General features: G+C 41.3%; 1 protein-coding gene across 2 annotated transcripts in view; it reads left to right on the plus strand.

Moving 5' to 3' along the window:
* FTCDNL1 (formiminotransferase cyclodeaminase N-terminal like) overlaps positions 1-14,533 on the plus strand; it is a 92,119-nt gene extending 77,586 nt beyond the window's left edge. For both annotated transcript variants that reach the window (XM_033230736.1, XM_033230735.1), the window contains one exon: positions 14,239-14,533. In XM_033230736.1, the coding sequence (XP_033086627.1) occupies positions 14,239-14,261 (23 nt within the window). In that variant the 3' untranslated portion in view covers positions 14,262-14,533. The remainder of the gene's footprint in view (positions 1-14,238) is intronic.
* Positions 14,534-22,001: the final 7,468 nt, after the last annotated feature.

A 22,001-nucleotide genomic window follows, 5' to 3' on the forward strand; every position in this document is an offset into this window, starting at 1 on the left:
GAAGATGATGAATTTGTAGGGCAGAGCATGAGATTGGGTAAGGGAGAGCATATTGATAGTGGACCACTGTCCTAGTCTACAGTATTTAATGCCCTGACAAAAACGCTGGTTGCATTTGCACCTTCTAACGCATGGCTAGGATGGCTCTTGGATGACTGGAGAAGGTTATGAACCACGCTAAATAGAAAAGCCAAAACTTGTGTGTGGAAGATGGGAGAAAAGGACCAAAAGGCCCCAAGGATGAGTACATTCAAGAATGGATGTATTACAAAACATTGCAAATGCTCCCAGCTGACTACATTCCAGGGATAGGACAGAAGGCACTCTATTGACTAAAGTGATATGAAATTCATCACTCAGAGAGGGACCAGCATCACTGAGAACTTCAGTGGTGGCTTTCCTCTATAAGCCAGGGACCTGCTGCTAGAGAACTGGGCTCCCTCACTACAATGGGGATGATGGGATCCTGAAATCATAGAGGCCAGATGGTGGTGCTTAACATCAGAAGCGAGATGCAATGTAATTATCATAATGAGCGGCAATGTCATAATAGTACTTGGGGGGATGTGACCCACAAAGAGTCATGGAGATGGTTTATTGGACATAGCAAGATAGATGGACAGTCATCAAGGGAATCACTCAATCTATACAATTAAAAGAAGTCAAGGAGGCTAAGTGCAGGCATCCTTCTAAAGAATCACAGTCCGTTATCAGTGTCTGGACATGAGCCACTTCTCAGAGTGGATGCCATTGACTGAGGGAGAGGCCAGATCTCCAGAAGGAAGGACCTGCAAAATTATGGCAAATATATATAACAATGACTCCTACAGATTTTCCCCAGAGGGACCTATGGCCATTTATTCAGGTAACATTACAATGGGGAAAGAGTAGTACTCAGACACTCGTGAGTACTTCTGGATACTGATACCTAAGGAGCTAAAGGTTTATTGTGACCCTCTCAATAAGAGTAGGGGTAGATGGGGACTGGTAATAAAATGGAGTCCAAGCCCAGGCCTGACTCTTAGTGTATATTTGTGTATATGCATATATATGTATAGTTGGGATATATATGCCAATAGCTAGTGAAACTCTCAACATTGATCCTTTGGCTTGAGAGTAAAGAGTTATCATAATGGGAAGGCATTTGAAACTGTCCCCACCCCTATTACAACAAGATACTAAATAAAAGGCAATGTTTTGTTTAGGGGAAATGGCAGCAATTAATACCAGCCTTACAGGGGTAGTGAGCCTCATCATATCCCCATTAAATTAATAAGTTTCTGGCCGAACAAAAAAGACAAAAAAACCACAAACAAAACAGGTTAACAGTGGACTTCTGCCAACTCAAGCAGGTAGTAGCTCCACTTGCAATTACTGCACCAGAGGAGTATCTTACCCAGCCAATGAACACAGCTAATTATTAATACAAGGTGTGTGGCTACAGATCTGGCAAATGTGCTCTTTCCCATCTTTCTCAGAAAGGAGGAGCGGAAGTGGTTTACATTCACATAGAACAGACAACACAATACGTTTAATGTCTTATCTTGAGGCTATGTTAACTCTTCCTTTTCTGTGATAATATAATCTGAAGGGACCCGAATCATCTTAATGTCCTGAACATCATTACATTGATCCATTATATTGATGGCATTGTGTTCATTAGACTGGATGACCTAGAAGGGGCAGATGTACTGGAGGCCTTGGTAAGACACATGTGCTTCAGAGGGTGGGAGATAAACCCCCCGATGATTCAGAGTGTGGGGTCATGGGGAGGATTAGGGCTACTGTGTAGATATAGAGCATACTGACATTTACTTAACCCCTACTATATGTCATACCTTGGAAATGTGTCCCCTGCTTTTTGGGACCCTGACAGAGAAAAGAAGAGTTAAGTGCTCAGAAAGAGGAAGCCCAACGTGTCACAAGATGATTTCAATTAAGGCAGTTTTCTCCCTTATCTGCAGTTTTGTTTTCCAAAGTTTTGGTTACCGTTAGTCAATGGTGGTGCAAGAACATTAGATGGAAAGTTCCAGAGATAAACAATTTGTAAGTTTTAAGTTGCATGCTACTCTAAGTAGTGTGATAAAATCTCCTGCTATCCTGCTTTGTCCTGCTCCAGATGTGATTCATCCCTTTGTCCAGCACATCCACACTGTCTATGCCACACGCTCATTAGTCACTTAGAAGACACGTTGGTTATCAGATTGACTCTCACAGTATCACAGTGTTTGTGTTTAAAAACCCTTATTCTGCTTAATAATGGCCCCAAAGTGTAAGAGTAGTGATGCTGGCATATTGTTATAATTGTTCTGTTTTATTATTAGTTACTGCTGTTGGTCTCTCACTGTATCTAATTTATAAATTAAACTTTATCATGGGTATGTATATATAGGATAAAACATAGTGTATACAGAGCTTGGTACTATTAGAAGATTCAGGCATCCACTGGAGTCTTGGAACATATCTCCCATGGATAAGAGGGGAACTAGTATATTCTAATTCTACTGCTTTAATTGTAGGTAGTATTCTCTTAAAATCTAAATGACATACAGTGCCAGTTCTCTACAAGAAAATCAGAACGTTGCTTGCTGTCATTGGGTGGTATGGAAATGATCTTTTTCCTAGAGTTTATAAAGAATCTTTTACTTAATGAGCTAAATGACCATGCATAATACATTTAAATTATGACATACTTTTCCCATTTACCATTTGTTTTTGTTCTTTTATACTATAAGAAATTAATGAGGCTGAGAATCTTAAACTGTGTTTTATGTATTTAAAATAATTATGATTAAGGGTCTTATACACATGTGTATTTATCATGAATTCTTGTTCAAAGAACTATTTTTTATGGTTCAAGAAGCAAAATTAATTTAAATTGGCAGCTAATGCACAGTTCTCAATTCCATGAGTCAACTGGATACTGCTGACATTTTTGTATGGAGTCTTCTTTTTTTTTTTTTTTTTTTTTTTTTTTTTTTTTTTTTTTTTTGTTGAGACGGAGTCTTGCTCTGTCGCCCAGGCTGGAGTGCAGTGGCCGGATCTCAGCTCACTGCAAGCTCCGCCTCCCGGGTTTACGCCATTCTCCTGCCTCAGCCTCCCGAGTAGCTGGGACTACAGGCGCCCGCCACCTCGCCCGGCTAGTTTTTTGTATTTTTAGTAGAGACGGGGTTTCACTGTGTTCGCCAGGATGGTCTCGATCTCCTGACCTCGTGATCCGCCCGTCTCGGCCTCCCAAAGTGCTGGGATTACAGGCTTGAGCCACCGCGCCCGGCCTGGAGTCTTCTTTAATGTAATAAAAAGTACGCCACTGAATGGTGTCTGGTATGAGAAGAGGTAGAACACTCATTGCCTGAAACCCACATGGTGATGTTCTGGGTCATATCATGAGCCATAGGTAGCACTCCATTGGCTTCATGTTCTCTGTTGTCTTACAGTTGACTCATAGTGATAATGGAATGGTGTAATCAGTTGCTAATTTTTACATTCATATGTTGCAAAACTAAGGTGGCTAATCCATGAATGCACATGCTTGTCATTCTCTGTAAGAGTAGGAAATAAAATTCATTATTGCATGCTCAGAATCCCTAACATAAGCCAGTAAAAGCATTACAAGGAAGTTGCCTTCAGTGCCGTATACATGTACTGTGAGCTTGCATTTGGTCTGAGTATTCAGGACTGCAGGGCTCAGCATATAACAGGGCTGGATTCCTCAGCAGAGTAAGAGCTTACGGCTCTGTGCAGCTCTCTCTGTGCATCTGCTGGCAGCCAGGTGCTCCTTGTAGGACAGAGTATGTAATTATGAATATTTTAAATGTGGGTAGTTGATCCCTTTTCTATTCAGCATGTAGCTATGAGTGAAGTGGCAGACAATGACCAGAATACTCTTTGTGTTCGCCTGAATTTATCGGAGAATATTGAAGTAAAGAGCCAAAGGGCTCTATTCTCCCTTCCCAGATATACAGGGAAGAACAGAATTCAGTCTTTGTCTGGGTGGTTAATTTTTAAAATGATATGTGAAGGATAATGCATGAATGACTAATAGCCCTGGGGGGCTCAAGAAAATTGTATTTCACCAGGAGGAACAAATATATGCTGTTTTGAAGTGGAAGGGCTATACCAAGAATTCAGATATGAAGAAGTATATTTTTGATAAGAAGATACTGAGACACAAAAAACCTGTATCAGAGGCAGCAAGGAATGTAATAAAAATATTCTGGCTTTGAGCCCCAGATGTGCCACTCGCTGACTATGCGATGTTGGACTTTAAGTCATCTCTCCAAGCCTCATTTTTCTTATCACCACAATTGGGAGATTAGGCCAGATTATCTCCCTAATTCCTTCTTAGTTGACTTATCTGTGATCCTGTGACACACTCTCTTAAGGTAAATGTGCACTCACACCTCTTTTCAAGGTGTGATCACTAGGGATTGACTGCTCCAGCTTAAGAATGACTTTTGTTGAGTGCCTAATGCTGAGCCAACACAGGATCAAGCAATAAGGGTATAAGCAAAAAAAAATTATCAACTGTACTGGTGGTGCTGAGATGAAGAAAAGGCCTGAAACAGGGGACAAATTGGGAGTTGTGGAGTACGAACTTAGAGAACATTAGACAGGAGATGTCAATGTAGATGCACAAGCATGAGGGTGAGTTTGAACACAACTGTGAGCTGAGCTTTAGAGGATAGATAGGATTTGGGTAGGTTAAAAAAAAAAAAAAGACAGAATGGATCATTCCTGTTGGAGGGTGAATCAGTCAGGTTCCTTGTAGGAAACAGATGATTCAATCAAACTGGGTACTGAGAAGAGTTTAGTAAAGAGATCACTGAAACAGGTGTCGCCAGGGCTGAAGGAAACCAACGCAGATGGTGCTGTGCCCTGGGCTAGTGACAGTGGTGAGCCACGACCACCCTGAAATAGCAAGGGGTAGGCGTGGGGACCACAACCAGACCTGTCTGGAGGGAGGAGAAACCTTCAGTAGAAGGATTGATGGAGACCAACAGATTGCAAACTGGCAGCAGGAATCAGGGAAAAAATACCCAAATCTCTTTCTTCTCTCTCCTTGTATTAGTCTGTTCTCACATTGCTACTAAAGACACACCTGAGACCGAGTAATTTATCAAGGAAAGAGGTTTAACTGACTCACAGTTCTACATGGCTGGGGAGGCCTCACAATCATGGTGGAAGGCAAAGGAGGAGCAAAGTCATGTCTTACATGGTGGCAGGCAAGAGGACTTGTGCAGGGGAACTCCCGTTTATCAGACTATCATAGCTCATGAGACTGATTGACTAAAAGGAGTAAGGAGGAAACTGCCCCTATGATTCCGTTATCTCCACCTGGCCTCACCCATGACATGTGGGGATAATTACAATTCAAGGTGAGATTTGGGTGGGAACACAGCCAAACCACATCACTCCTTCAATTATTTTCTGGTAGATAGTGAAGGTCTTCACTTGTGGGAAAGGATGAAAAATGGATCTGAAGAAGCAAATGGAAGAACTCAGCAGAGCAGGAGATGTGAACACTCACAGAGATACAGCTAGAGACCAACATGAAAGGTGGAAGTCTCTTGGTAGAGTCTTGCAAGTTGGGAAGAGGAATCACACACAGTCCGCCACTGAGCAGGGTCCTCTTGATTGCAGGACCACATTAGATTGCTGCAGGAGTGTGGGTGTGTGTGAAAGAGCTTGCAGAACACCCCTTAACATTCCTGGCCATGGTGAGGGTGCCCACGATGCCCACCCATCCAAACTTTTCCTTTGTGGAGAGACAAACTTAAATAGCTCCTCTCTTCTCATTCTTAACTCCAATCTCAGCAGCCAAGTACGTGCTAAAGAGAGAGGGAATACTGGAGCCTAGGCAAATAATGATACAAGTAGAACTCTTGCTTTTCCCATGAGAACTCACCCTGGTAGTCTTCCAATGCTCCATGGCACACCTTGCTGTCATCCATCTAGACCTTGCCTTCTCTTGGCTTGTCCTGGCACACCAGGTACCTGCTATTACTCTTTAATTGGTCCGCCTTTCCTTCCTTATTCTTCTTTCTGATTTCCAAATTAAAAAAAAAAAAAACTAGGCCAGGCACGGTGGCTCACGCCTGTAATCCCTGCATTTTGGGAGGCCAAGGTGGATGGATCATGAGGTCAGGAGATCGAGACCATCCTGGCTGACACGGTGAAACCCTGTCTCTACTGAAAAGTACAAAAAATTAGCCAGGTGTGGTGGTGGACGCCTGTAGTCCCAGCTACCTGGGAGGCTGAGGCAGGAGAATGGCATGAACCCAGGAGGCGGAGCTTGCAGTGAGCCGAGACCATGCCACTGCACTCCAGCCCAGGTGACAGAGTGAGATTCCGTGTCAAAAAAAAAATTATAACAAAATAAAAATAAATAAATAAATAAATAAACTAATCTCAACTGTGGGAAAAGGGGAAATGTCAAATACAAAGTTTACCTTCTTCATGATTTTGCTCTGGACCATTAAAACTAAGTGGGGTTGTAGATCCTTTCTTCAGAAAGGCATTGATTGAGATGACTGTAAAATGGGTCATTTGTCTGGAAAGTAGTAAATGTAATAGTATATAAAAACACAAAATGATGTAGAAGACTTCTTTACTCCTCGTTGTCCGTTTAATCTAGTAATAACTCATGGTGGAATATGTGGTGTTCTTATGAATAGAAGAACCTCGTATTAAGCATAAGAACCTCGTATTAAGAATTTTTCTGCATGCAAATTTAAGAACCAAATAACAATGCAAATGCAATCTTTGACACAGGATTGATTTTTGTTTTTGTTAAGAATTTACAACTTCCACAATATATACTGCAATCAGTATAATTAATTCCCATGTCTTACATCTCTTTCCATATTTCTAAAAGTCTATACTTTCTTGACAATATGTATAATGAGGCACAATACTCTTCACTGTCTGTATCATAGCCTACTTATCAAGCCTAGAAAATGGGCTAAATGTTAAATATGTATGTTTCGGGTTATACAGAACTCAATAATGTCAGGTAATTGAGAAATTTCTTACTTTGTCCTTTTAATTCATTGAAATAAAACTTGTGCTGTGCTTATCTGGAGGTTTTAAAAGTTAGATTGTGCAAAACTCATTGTCTTAGTCTATTCCTGTTGCTATTGCAAAATACCTGAGACTGGGTGATAGATAAATAATAGAAACCTGCTTCTCAGTTTTTGAGGCTGGGAAGTCCAAGATTAAGGTGCTGGCAGGTTTGGTGTCTGGTGAGGGCTTGCTCTCTGCTTCCAAGATCATGTCTTGTTGCTGCTTCTTCTGGAGGAGACAGATGCTATGTTCTCATATGGTAGAAGAGAAAGAAGGGGTGCATGGACCCCTTCTTTTTTCTGCTTGCGTGGACCAAGCAGCTCTCTGAAGCCTGTTTTACAAGGATATTTATCCCATTCATGAATGCAGATCCCCTATGGCCTAATCACCTCCTGGAGTCCCTGCCTCTTAATACCATCACCTTGGGGTTTACATTCCAATATATGAACCTTGGGAGGGATGCATATATTTAAACCACAGCATTCATTAATGCAGTTCTTTAATTGTCCTAAAAGATTGAGTTAATACCAATAGATGAAAGTTAATTCAAACCAAGCTGTCTCAAATAAAGTAAGGTGATAACTGGAGGGATTCAAGTAGAAGCTGACTGTTCTTGGCTGTTGTGAAATGAGAGGATTCAGCTATTTAAGAAAAGAGTTGCCTTCAAGGGCTTCTAAGCCCTGAGTTCTCAGACTACCTGAAAACTGAAACTGATAAGCTCACTCACAAATACTCATGGGAAACATGGTACCTGGTATGGAAAAGAATCTGTTTTTTCAAGAATATTTTTGTTTTCTAAAAGATTATTTGGCACTTAGAAATTTTTATAGAAAATCATTTTGATTTTATAAACTTCTTACTTCTCACCCTGGCATTGTCATCTTGATCGAATGTAACTTTTTTATATTGGGATCTTTTTATTATTAAATCCTATTTGTATCAGAATGGCTTGATCTTGATATTTAGTACTAATCAAAAATATTGCTTTGTTTTTTCTTACTTCCCCTACCTCGATAACTAGAAATATTGTATATTTTTAAGGCCTTTTTGTATGTTGCTCCCCACACATTTCAGTAAATCATTATTGTCTAGACACCAAGAGGAAGTCAGAAAACATTGCTGGAAGTGAAAATTCTTTCGGGATTCTCATTCAATACTAGAGCAATTAAATAGGACCTATTATTGATCAATAGAGAGTACTTTCTTTACTATCTGCATACTTAGCAGTCACATCATTAACCGTCAAGCCAGCGTTTAAGTTCAAGGTCACATAAACCAAAAAAGCACTGTTTGGTACATGGTTACATGAGCTGTCTTTGGAAGATACTTAACACGTTACGGAGAAAATGAAATATTACATTCTATATTAAAGCCACAATTAATATAGTATGTTGTGATTATCTACATATTTCTGATTCCTAAATTATATGGCAGAAACAAAATTATCAAAGTATAACTACTCTGCTCATTTAATCAGAAGATATAGGCCTAAAAATGTGTTCCTTATGGAATTCAAATCTTCTATAGCTTAAAGCAAACCATGCGGAAGGACAGTGGATGTCTGTTCAAAGGCCAATATGGTAAGGCTATGATGATGTCTAAGTTCAGTTTACAATTTATGTATCCTGTCAGCTTTAAGTTAGATAATCTTTAAAAGTGTTTATTTGTGGAAGCTACACATTATTTCAAAATTTGTGCCTAATGGGAAGCTGTGTTAATGTTATTAAAATTGCACTGTTCTCAAACCACACAATTTAATACTGTGTGCAATTCAAATTTACATTTGCACTTATAATGCCACTTTATTGCATTGACAGCACTTCCAGCGATTTGACATTGTAAGGAGGGTTTCACACTGGCCTGCCCAGGTTGTCTGTACATTGTTGAGTTGATGGGGGTGAGGGGAATGAGGAAAGCAGCAAAGATAGTGAACCTCAACTGACTTATTTAAGAAAAGATGTATTGCCACTAGGAATGAGGTGTGCCTATGTGTGTGGACCTGTAGTTAGAACAAACAGGGACAGAGGGACAGAGAAGGAGAAAGAGACCCAGAGAGAAAGCAGGGTGTCAAGGCAGAAGAACCACAACCACAGCAGGTGGGCTGGAGTCAAAAAAGAATGAAGGCCAGATGCAGTGGCTCACACCTCTCACACCTGTAATCCCAGTGTTTTGGGAAAGTGAGGCAGGTTTATTGCCTGAGCTCAGGAGGTTGAGACCAGCCTGGGCAACGTGGTGAAACCCTGCCTCTACCAAAAATACAAAAAGTAAGCCAGCTATGGTGGTGTACACCTGTGGTCCCACCTATTTGGGAGGCTGAGGTGGGAGGATTGCTTGAACCTGGGACGTTGCTGTGAGCTGACAGCATGCCCCTGCACTCCAACCTAGGTGACAGAGTGGGACCTTGTCTCAAAAAAAAAAAAAAAAAAAAAGAAGACAAAAAAGAGATGCCACATGGTAGTGGTTTCAGGCTAGGATTTCCTTTTTGCCTCCTTTTACAAGGCTGAAGTAAAGGTCCATATTATTACTACTATTTTGTAACAGACTTTATTTTTTAGAGCAGTTGTAGGTTTGCAGCAAAATTGAGCACTAAGTACAGAGTTCCCATATACTTCTTGCTCCCCTCTCCCAGCCTACCCCACTGTCAACATTCCCCCCACCGAGTGGTACATTTGTTACAATTGATGGACCTACATTGACACATCATCATGTCAAGTTCATCGTTAACATTCGGGTTCACTCTTGGTGTTGTACAGTCCATGGGTTTTGACAAATGCATAATGGTATGCAGCCACCAATACAGTATCTTACATAATAGTTTCACTGACCTAAAAATCCTGTGTGCACTGCCTGTTCATCCCTCCTCATGTTATTTTTTACGTTGACTATTTCGGGACTGAATTCCCCCTTGCTGATCTTGAGACGGGAGAAAGAAGGCCCACATGCTCAGGTCCTAGGTGTGGGCTGTTTACCCATGAGTGACACTGATGTCTACTATGAGGCACTCAGACCACTAAGTCTGTAATTAGATGACTTGAGAAAGCTTCAGAATGGCTGTGTGCGAAGGTCAGGGAAGTCTTTGGGGCTGGGCCTAGGTAGGTCTGAATGCCTGGGTCAGGGGGAGTAGGGAAGCCGGTGCAGGACGAGAGCTGGGACGCATGACACAGGGTCTTGAAAGGTCCTATTTGTGCAGAGTAGTCACAACAGAAAGCTCATCTGGATTCCAGGTTTCACATGCCTAGGGGCACTGTGGACATTTTCTTTACAGAATTCTAGTAATTCTCTCCAGTAAATGGCCAGAGTCCTCCGATTTCGCTGGACTCGGGGAAGAGGCAGCTTTTAATACCTTTCCAGGCGCTTCACAGGAGAGTCCCGAGTCCTGCACTTAGTCAGAAAGTGACTTATAAGGTAGGAAGTAGAGAGAATCTGACCAAATAAACCACTGTACTTTATGAGTATTCATGTTCCAGTGTGACCAAAATGAAGGCTTTTGGGGAGCTGAATCACGAATGTTAGCACAGCATATGACTTTGGTGATAGTCTAAGTGGCAGCATGGTACAAAGACTAACAGATGGCCCCAGAGCCAGGCTTCCTGGGTCCAGACTCCAGCCCTGCTGCTTTGTCATCTGCATGATTTTGGGCAAGTTACTTCACTTTTCTGTGCCTCAATTTTTTTCATCGGCAGAATGGGGATAATAATAGTGCTTGCCTTGTGAGTATTAAACAAAGTAATGTTTTAGTAATTTGGTAGTGTTTTAGTAACTTAGCCATGTTTTAGCAATGTGTATCCCTTTGGAGAGTGTCTAGTGCACAGTACGTGCCACGACAATATTTGTTAAATAAATATTCCAGGCCGGGTGCGGTGGCTCACGCCTGTAATCCCAATACTTTGGGAGGCCGAAGCAGGTGGATCACTTGAGGTCAGGAGTTCGAGAGCAGCCTGGACAACATGGTGAAACGCCGTATCTACTAAAAATATAAAAATTAGCCAGGCGTTGTGGCAGGTGTCTGTGATCCCAGCTACTTAGCAGGCTGAAGCAGGAGAATTGATAGAATCTGGGAGGCGGAAGTTGCAGTGAGCCAAGATCGTGCCACTTCACTCCAGCCTGGGGGACAGAGTGAGACTCCATCTCAAATAAATAAATAAATAAATAAATAAATAAATAAATAAAATATTCCAACATTGTCATTTGACAGATGAGGAAACTTCTCTTAGACATAATTTACTTCAAAATTTCACAGGGATTTCACCAGTCTGACTGTAAATCCTTACAGTTTATAAAGCCGCTGCTGCCAGAAATTTTGAGATTTTTCTTCTTGGCATTGAATAGAGGCAGAGGTTCTTTCCTATGAAACGGTCTCTGCATTCAAATCCCCAAGTTATCTCATCCCTGGACAAGGCTAGCAGAAACAAGTGAGAACTCCGGCAGATCCAGGCAGGAAACACAGGTGGGTAAGTGGGAGCTTGGGGAAAGGTGAGTAGGGAGCCGGGAGGAGGCTGAGAAAGGCTTCATTATTTCTTCGATGAAGATCCCCAGTGAACCTCCAGATGGTGGGGGCTACATAAAAATATTTCAGACAGGGAGCCCCCTGTCACCTCCCACCCTTGTAATACTATATCAGATGTGTTTTGGGAGAATGCAAATCACCCACATTGTAAGATGCTCTGCAAAACTTGGTGCACACTGCAAGTAACGCTGCGGGAGAGGACAGGGTGAATGCTCAGAGGTCCTGGAGCCTCCAGCAGGGAGCCTGGTTTTCCTGCATGGTCTGTGGAATCTACCTCATTAGTAAGGGTGAAACCCTGAAAATCACTGGAGCATTGTCATCTCTGCATGACGTCTCTGTAATTGTAGTGACTTAGAACTGGATGGGCCCTGAGCACTGCTTTTCGGTCAGAAGACAGTAAAGCGTTGTTACTTAGAACTAGATGTATTGAGAAATGTCTCTTTCACTCCTTCACTTTTTTATAATTCCCTGTTTAATTGACTGCATTGAACATGCATCTCATGACAATTATGTGATTTCTCTAAGTGATATTACAAAGCAAAAATGTTAAGATTGACCCTAAATGTGTACTTTTATGTTAACACTGAAACTTGCATTTTACAGGAATGATGTTGTCCTTGCAGTTTTCAGGATAGTATTACCTTATCTTATCTGATTGTTATAGATAACCTATAAGGCAAAATATGCTATTATACATAAATGTGCAATTATATGATAGATATAACTGTATATGTGATATAATATATATGACACAGGCAGATTAGTTTCTTATTGCCATTGTACAGATGAGGCACCCGAAAGAGTGTATACTGTCACACAATGAAGGGTAACATTGCAAAAACTCATTCATTTATTTACTTATTCATTTACTTGTTAAATATCCATTTATGCTGTTTTACTGGGCCAACACCATCTAAGTTCTGGAGAGATAGCAGAGAATAAGACAGAAGAGAACCCAGTTTTCCTGGAACTTATTTTTCAGCAGGGGAAAGATAAGCATTAAAGTGAGTTTGTCCAGCCCGTGGCCTGTGGGATACACGCGGCCCAGAATTGCTTCGAATGCAGCCCAATATAAATTTGTAAACTTTCTTTCTTTTTTTTTTTTTTTGAGATGGAGTTTTACTCTTGTTGCCCAGGCTGGAGTGCAATGGCAAGGTCTCGGCTCACTGCAACCTCCACCTCCCAGGTTCAAGTGATTCTCCTGCCTCAGCCTCCCGAGTAGCTAGGACTACAGGCACCCACCACAATGCTTGGCTAATTTTTGTATTTTAAGTAGAGATGGGGTTTCAAGATATTGGCCATGCTGGTCTCAAACTCCTGACCTCGTTATCTACCCACCTCGGCCTCCCAAAGTGCAGGGATTATAGTCATGAGCCACCCCGTCTGGCCACAAATTTGTAAACTTTCTGAAAACGTTACAAGTTTTTTTTTTTTTTTTCTCATTGGCTATCATTAGTGTTAATGTATTTTATGTGTGCCCCAAGACAATTCTTCTTCTTTCAATGTGGCCCAGGGAAGCCAAAAGATTGGACACCCCTGCATTAAACAAACAACTGAAAGATAATGTGAGATAGTAAACAATGTTAAGAAGAAAATAAAATAGAACAACTTTTGATCAGGTGGTGAGGGTGGCTTCTGAGGAGGTAATTGACCTGAGACTTGAGAAAAGTCAGAACAGACATGTGAAGACTTGGGACAGAGCATCCCACATGAAAGTCACAGAAAGTGCAAAATCCTGAAGACAGGACCCAGGACAGGAAGCCAGCATGGCTGGGGTGTAGTGGATGAAGATGTTGGGGTATGAGATTTTACCCTATTTACAGGCTCATAAATTAGCCTGTTACTATTTCATGGATACCAGAAGATGACATGAGCCTCCTGGGTTAGGCTCTTAGCGCAGCCAGCAATATTTAGCATCAGGTTTTCCTCAGTTTCCTTTGTCTCCAAAGTCCCAGGAGGGCAACACAGACAGGCCAGGTGGGTGGCATGTACTCAGTGAGATGTGTCCACCTGAGAAACATCGAGATCAGGAACCCACTGCTCTATTTATGGCAAGTGGTAAGCAAGACTGCTCTTTTTGTCCTGGAGAGAGACGTAATCTCATCCAACCAGCCTGGGTCAAGGGCGGCCGGAGTCTTGCATTTTCAACGTACACAGTGAGAAGAGGCAGCACGCTCAGGTCCATGGTAGATTGCCTCTGCCAACAGGGGCAGAGCATGCAGAAAGGCAGACCTGGGTTGTGTAGGACCTGATGTGGCCCTGGCTGGGATTTATTCAGGGGTGGCATGAGCCTTCATTTACTAGTTGCTGTCATTACACCAGTATATTCATGGATACCTGCAGGCTTCTTACTCTGTGCAGGGAGCAGTCAGGGTCCTGGCAAGAAACTACTGGAATATTCAAAGGATTAACTGAAAAACAGAGTAGTGAAGGGACTACTTACAGAGGCGTGGGCTGGGTCAAAGGCATCAATAAGTGAGAGCGCGTGACTTAGGGACCACTGTCACCAGAAGCCAGAGAACCTGAAGCCTTAGAAGAGAGCTGCCAGGTACCTACTGTCAGCCAGACAGTGAAGCAGGGAGAGGAATGGGGGTTGAGTGGAGAGGGGTAATGCCTCAGCAACTCTTTCTCTTCCAAACACTAATCTCTCCTTCCCTTATTCCCAGTGGACAAATGCAACCAAGCCTAAAGGCAAGTGCTATTGCGAGGTCAACATCCAGGAACCAGAGCAGGGCAGAGCAATCCACAGAATGGATCTGGGGTGACTCATGGAGGAAAACCAACACACAGTATCATTTAATTCTTTTAAAAAAGATAGAAAATTATACCATACCCAGAATTACTAAATTCTAAATAGAGGGTATATTGCATTTGCATTTTTAAAAGAATGTTTCCCCATATATCTTTTAAAAATTCATTTTAAAGATATACAATAAAAAGTGTTTAACTCTGTTTTTCAAACTAATTTGTTTATAAAATTGGACTGACTCACCCACTTATATACAAGGTGTTAAAGGCATTTGTGTTTGTTTGTTTTACACTCTGGAAGGAGCCCTGGCCTAAGGGACAGGAAAAGTAGATTCCAGTCCCAAATTTATCATTAACTGGTTGTAAATGACAGGGTTGCCAATAGTCTCTGAACCTCTTTCCAATTAACTGCTATGTTTGAATACTGCATATGATCAAGAAAGCAGAACTTTCTCTCTGTTATGGGAAACAGTTGGGTTGCCTGAACTTTGTAATTAGCTTTGCCTTACTGTTTGTTTTTTAGTAGAGTTTTTTTTTTCTCTTTAGTTCTGATTTAATCAAGGTTCTTTCTTATGACTCCCCCACTCCACCCCCAGAATTCTGGTTTATTCAGATTTCTCTATATCTTGGTCAAAACAAATCCAGATTCATACATGAAACAAGTTACTAATCCTTTTCAGTTTTCAAAGGTGATATGTAATATTGAAGATAAACAGAGTGATCAACATAAATCCCTACTTTTCCTGTTAGAATCAAAGCATGATGCTGTCATTAGAGCTCTTTGGCCTGACACCATCTATATGCCCAACACAATGACAAGCTGTCCGCATGCATGACTATTGTCTGGACTCGTGCATTCGGCTAGGATGGGGTGGCCATGTTGTTTATGTTCACATACTGATGCTACTGAAACTAGGGACCTAAAGATTCATTTAAATTCAAATCCCTAGAAAACTTTGAGAAACAATTCCTTTTATCAGATTTCTAAATGTTTACTTTAAAAATAAAGAGCTTCTCTTAGCCACAGCAATATTTAAAGGCAGGGTATCTCATGCAAGTCATTTGTCCTATGGTGACATGTGGAAGTATTATCATTGTTAACTATTTCTTCAAAGGACTGATACAGATGTAGATTTAGATATACACGTACATGTTTCTGTTTATTGCTTTGGTTAGGTTTGTTAAGTGATCTGATTTTCACACCAAGACTCTTGGAAGAATCATAGCATGATACAGCTGAATAAAAGGACTTTGGGGTTAACTGGCCTAATTCCTCTGTTTGGCAGGTTAGGAATCTGAAGCCATGGAGGCTGGGACTCCCCAGGTAACACAGCTGGGTGGTCTAGAATCCAAATCTCCTAACTCACAAGGAGTGCTCTTTCTTAAAATAAAAAAAAAAGGAAGACAAATGTTTTCACAAATAATACCCATATGAATTTTTTACTAAAAATCAAATGATAAGGAAAAAGCCATAGTTTTCCTTGACCACCATCCTAATCCCAGCATTTTCACCAGGATTAAGCACATTTATCAACTGGTATATCTACTCTGGACTTTTTGATGAATGCTGCACACACACATACGTGTGTGTGTATATATATTACACACACATACACAGATTTACATGTAGAAATGTGGGTTTAGAAAGGTGTGGCTTTGTTTTGTAGTTTTTTTAAAAAAACAAATATTATACTGTAGATTTTGTTCTTCAGTGTTTTTCTGGATCCACACATATCTACCCCATTCTTTTAAACTCTTGGTTAATTTTTTGTAATATGGTAAGCAGTGGTAGATGATGGACAGTTAGCTTGTTTTCATTTTCCCTCCAGTACGAACAGTGTTTTGACACAATGTTTCTCAAAGTTTTGTGAGCATCAGAATCCCCTAAGGGGCTTTTTAAAATAGATTTTTGGGACTCATCTCCACATACTCTGATTAATTCATTCTGAAGTGAAACCCCCACTCCATTTCCTACAAGCTTTCAGGGGATGTATATTCTAGAACAAGAACCTTACTTTGAGTTGTACAGCTGTTATGGATGTGAATACATAGACTTCTTGTATACTTGTGAATGGTTTTGCATGGGTAGTCAGTGGGCGGGAAGGATTTACTGGGTCATGGGGTGTGTGCATTTTAAATTTACGGACACTAAGAAATTATCCTCCGAAGTGGCTATACTGATTACAATCACCCTAGCAGTATATGAAGTATGAACATCCTTGTTTCCCCAATTCTTTTTTTTTTTTGGTGGGAATGGCCTCTTGCTTTTCCCTGACTACTAATGAGTTTTATCATCATTTCCAACTATACAGAACATCTGAATCTCCAATTCTGTGAATTGCATATTCATACCCTGAGTGTGTTTTTAAAATAAGTTATTTGTTTTTCTCATTTATTTATAGCATTTTAAAATAAATATTTCATATATTAAACCCTTGCCTGTTTTATATGTCTGAAAATGTTTGTTTTTTCCAGTTCTCTTTCCTCAACAACATAATTATTACTTCCCTCCTAATTTTATAATGTTACCTGAATGGTACAGGTCCCTCTGAGGATCATAAAAATTCCAGAATAAAACATTATTTTCCTTTTGGACCCTCAGCTCACACCCTGTGCCTGTATTGCTGAATGTTGGCTAGTGATCAACAAATTGTGGAGAACCCAAGAAAGGGAATAGGTTGGAGACTTCCCCAACCCCCTTTAGCCAAGGATATTCCACTGTGGGGGAGCACCCCAAATTAACTAAGGAATAAGACTCACATATGGAATTGAAATAAAGCAACCTCCATTTTGTCAAAAAGGAATTTCTGTAAGCTCCTGAGTAAAAGTTCTTCTAAGCCACTTTGACATAGGATTATTCTCTTTTGACATATTATAAACATTAAAGAAAATTTAATGCCCATCTGGACAGTTAGTTTTTGCCAATTGCTACCACCACCAGCTGCAAAACTACACTGACTACAAGCCATCCAGCTGCCATGCATACTCCGTGCCAAGAGAGAGCAAGCTGCCAACACTGCTTCAAGTGGCTGGGCTGGTTTGCGGCCAGGATTTGAGGGAGGATGTGCAGCGAAACACAGTAGTCAGGACTCGGATTTTCAACGAGTGTTATTTGTGTTTGCTTTTTTTCTGGTCATCTACTGTGGGAGGCTGCTGCGGACACCATCCCTTTCCTGGAAATGGCAGCAAAACATGTTGATCCTTCTTCCTCTGCCTTTTAGGTACTTTCTGGCATCCTTTGCATTCACATTCTGCTTACACGCCATCATTAGCTGGAACGGCCTGGAGCTGCAGAAAATGGTGTCATCTCTCCAAGACTGGGTTTCCCCAAGCTCCTAACTCTCTCCCCATCTCTAGCAGCACCCCTCTCCTTGGATTTTTTTTTTTCCTATTTGTTTGGCATTTCTCACAAAATAGCAAAGAGAAACTGCTTCCCCAGCTCATGTTTTCCTAGAAGGGTTCTTATATTTGTGTACTTGGGTCCAAGCACTCCTGTGTTATGGACTTTTCCCCTCAACAAAGAGGAGGTTCTTCTTCCTTCTTTTTAGGCACAATTCATTTTCCAGTTTAGGAGATAAATTCTCCATTGACCTCTGTAGTAGACTGCATTAATGTTTGCCAATTATTCTATTTTCTCTCCTTGTCATGTTCTTCGTGGGAGGTTAGATTATTCATGCCCTGCTTGTTGAAGTCAGGAGAAACCATGTGATTCACTTTGGCCAATATAATGTGGGCAGAAGTGGTGTGTGTGACTTTCATGCAGTAGTTTCGAGAGACAGCTTCTGGTTTGAAATTCCTCTTTCCCTCTGCCAGAAGAATAGCCATGTCCAGATGGAGACTGCTCCATCAGTCTGGGCTTTGGAATGACGAGGACATGGAACAGGGCCACAGCTGACCCTGGATGCATGTGCAACATGGGTAAAAATAAAACTGAGTTGTTGAAAGTCATGGAGATATTTGGAATTATTTGTTACTGCAGCATAACCTAACCCATTGTGACAGATACAGCCTCCTTTCCTTTGCAGATCTACAATAAAATATTCTAATCAACATATTGAGGCTACATAGTAGAACATGAAATGGGAGATTTAGGAAAGTTATCCTTAAAACTAGGCAGTGCTGCTTGCCTGCTAATGTGTATTTGGCCAGGTTAACATAGAACTTTAGAGAGTGAAAAATTGTAGGGCTCTTAGAGCTCTTCTAATTAAGTCACTGTGTTTTGCAGTTGAGGAAATTGAGGCTCAAAATGTAAAGTGAAACTCTTCAGTCATCCCTCTGGCTGGTGGAAGAACATGGCCCAGAGAGGAGGATGCCAGGCTCCCATCCCCACGCCCTTTCACCCACACCTTCTCCTGAAGTGTTAGCTTAGTTAGCATTGAAGAAAATATTTGTAAATAAGTTGAGAAGATTCTTAAATAAAATTGTTCTATCATTTTATTTAAAGTATGTCTGACAAGCTTAATCACATTTTCACCTATCCCCTTTAAATCCAGATTGTCTCCCATTACCTGTACTACTGTTCATGTTGAGGACGCCTCATATGACCACAATGAAATGCATATTTAGAGAAGTAAATTTATTATAAAAGACAAGTATAAGACTTTTCTTTTAGTCACTTTTCCCATATACCCATATTCACAATCCTCTTCGTTTTACTATACAGTTGAGAGTTGACTCTGTGTAATTATTTTTCCAAATCAGTTAAGCCAAATTTTTTTTAGAACATGTAAAGTGGTCAGCTCACTTCCCAGAGAGCCCTCTTATTCTGTATATTATTACTGCTTCATAATAACAGAAGCTAATATTTATATCATACTTACCATTAGCAAAGTGCTGTTCAAATGCTTTACATCTCTTTAAATGCTTAATCCTCACAGTAAACATGTATTATCATCCCTTATTTACAGATGAGGAAATGGTGGCACAGAAAAGTTCAGTAATTTACCCAAGTTCACACCATTAGGGAGTGGCAAAGCTGGGATTTGAACCTGGGCAGCATAGTTATGCTGTTCCTGGAATGACTGTAACGATGATAATGATAAAAGTAACAATAACAGCAGCAACCACCTTGCAAGTATTAAGATACTGCCATGTGTAGGGACTATGTACCGTTTTGTGTTCATCATTTGTAATCCCTAAACTGTGTGTTTTATTAATTTAGAAAATTGAGGCTTAAAGACATGAAGTGACTTGCCCAAGATAACATAAATGGCTAGATGCACCTGCCCTGCAAATCTGACCTTCCCTTACCTTGCCATTCTGCCTTTCATGTCTTCTCCACAAGATGCAGTGAGACAGACTGAAGGAGCTGCTTTTAACTGAGAAAATTTGTATTGCTTTATGTGTCAAGTACACTGGGTAGCTTAATAGTGAGGTCCCTGTCAATGAAAATGTAGACTCTAGACAGAACAGATAGAAATCTACTTATCAAGCCAGTGATGAATGGGGATACAGGCATCAGATGGGCGTATGAACCGAGTACCCAGTAATGTTCACTCTTGCCTTAAGCTTCCATGAGGCTAGAATCCTTACTGCCTTTCTCTGGAAGAGTTGTAACCATTTCTCCTCTTTTGGAGATGTGAAATTGAGGTTCAGGGCAGCAGAGCGCTTCAGGCTGCTTAACTCACAAGTTACTTGTGGGGCTGGTAGTAAAACTTGGGTCCTTTAACTCAGAGATTACACTCTACATGATGGATTTCACAGTTTTGACCATCTGGTAAAGTCGTTTGCAGAGATTTCCAAAGCTTGACTGGAATTTTCTACCGCTAAAAGTGTTTAAACTGTTATTCAAAAGAAATGTTAGAAACATATATATAGTTTAAAATTATGTGTGTGTTTTACTATTTAATTAACGGCAACTAAGGAAGCAGCTACAGAAGGATAAGGACTCACTTTGTAAATCACTGCGTAACTGAACTGCAAGGCGCGGTCGGTCATGAGGCTCCAAAGTCCCCAATCTGTGAACAAGGTTCACAGGGTTCACTCTTGTGGGAAGAGTCTGCCCTTGTTTTGACCCCCACACCTCTAGGATGGGAGTGGGCAGAAAAAGTTTAAAGCCCTGGAGACTCTCTAGGAAACAACTTGTATCAGTTAAGATACAGCTTAAAATAACAACTTAAATAAGATGGAAGTTCTCCCTTTCTTGCATGCTAGTCCAGGCATCAGTGTTCCTGGTCTGGTGTGGTGGCCTCCTAGTGTTAAAGACAAGACTCCTCCCATCTACAGGGCCACCAGCCCTGATATGCTGCCTCTAACCCATCCTCCAAAGTTCTTACCATCACTTTCACAGTTCAGCCTCTGGACATGGAAAAAGGTGCTAGGAGGGGGCGTGCCACTTCCCTCTGGGGCATGATCTGGAAGCTTCACACTTTCCTTCCGTTCCTCCCATGACCCACAACTTGGCCCCATGGCCACACTCAACTCCAAAAGAGGCTGGAAAATAGAGGTCGTGTTCTGGGTGTCCGAGTGCCCAGCTACAAACTGTATTATTTACAGAGGAAGGGAAGGATGAATTGTGGGGGACAATTTTCAGGCTGTGCCACACTTCTGCTGTCTCTGATGCTTTCTCTCTCCATGTCCATGAGAAGACCCCGAGGCCCTGCTCTATCATAGCCTGGCCAAGTCACTGGCATGCCTGCCTGTAGGACTGCTTTTACATCCTCTAGATAAAGGCCCAGGGAGTCTTGGAGGGGCAATATCTCCAGGGAAACACAATATTCATTAACAAATAACTCATTAATGTAGTTTTATTGATAACTATAGAAAGATTCCATCATAATCCACAATAAGAGTGTTAAATTCACTTTTCCCTTCTCCCCGGTTTTCTATCCTCAGATCCTTGGAGGAGCTTCTCATCAGCTATTCCTCTCCCCACAAATAATCTCTGAATATTCATCCTCAAATGGACTTCTCTCTGACCTACCTCTTCATTTTTTAGTTCTGTATTTTAACTTAAGCTATCTCCCTGTAAGGAAGCACCTCTCCTTTTGAGGGGCAACAAACCGAAGGGGAGAGGGTAAATACAGGCGTCCCTTTTCCAGCTGGGGATGGGAGTAGAAGTGAAAGCTGCCAGGAATTCCCGGTGACAGTGACCACGCTTGTTCCATCACACTGGGCTCCCCGTGTGTATTCTCCAGTCATGTCCCACATGGAGGTAGCCAACATAATTAAAAAAATATATAAATCAGGATAATGTCATTCCTCAGCTTCAAGTACTTTGGTGGGCTTCTCACTGTACCTGAGGGAAATGCACCATCCTCGACAGGCCAGCCAGGCTCCTGTGCGGTGTGGCCCTGTCCCACACCTGCCTGCCGTCCCCTGCTGCATCTCCTCTCGATCTTCCTGCCTCCAGCCTCACACCTGCTGCCACCTCATCTGAAATGCTCTCCTGCAGCTTGGGAAACTCCTATTTGTTTTTCAGTTTCTCTAAAATGTTGGCTTTTTGGAGATGCCTTTCCTGATCTCATATACCACAATAAAACAGGGTTATTTCCCCTAATGGGACACAGCAGTTATTACCACATACCTTTATATATGTGTCTTTATTTAATGGTTGAATCTGTCACTAGAGTGTAAGCTTCAAGAAGGCAAGGCCCCATTTCACTCCCCACCATGTGCCCATGGCTTAAGCACTGCTGGAGGATGAAAGTCTCCCTATAAGCTTCTTATTTACTTATGGCAC

The sequence above is a fragment of the Trachypithecus francoisi genome, unplaced genomic scaffold (genome assembly GCF_009764315.1).
Source record: "Trachypithecus francoisi isolate TF-2019V2 unplaced genomic scaffold, Tfra_2.0 Lachesis_group13, whole genome shotgun sequence".
Lineage (NCBI taxonomy): Eukaryota > Metazoa > Chordata > Mammalia > Primates > Cercopithecidae > Trachypithecus > Trachypithecus francoisi.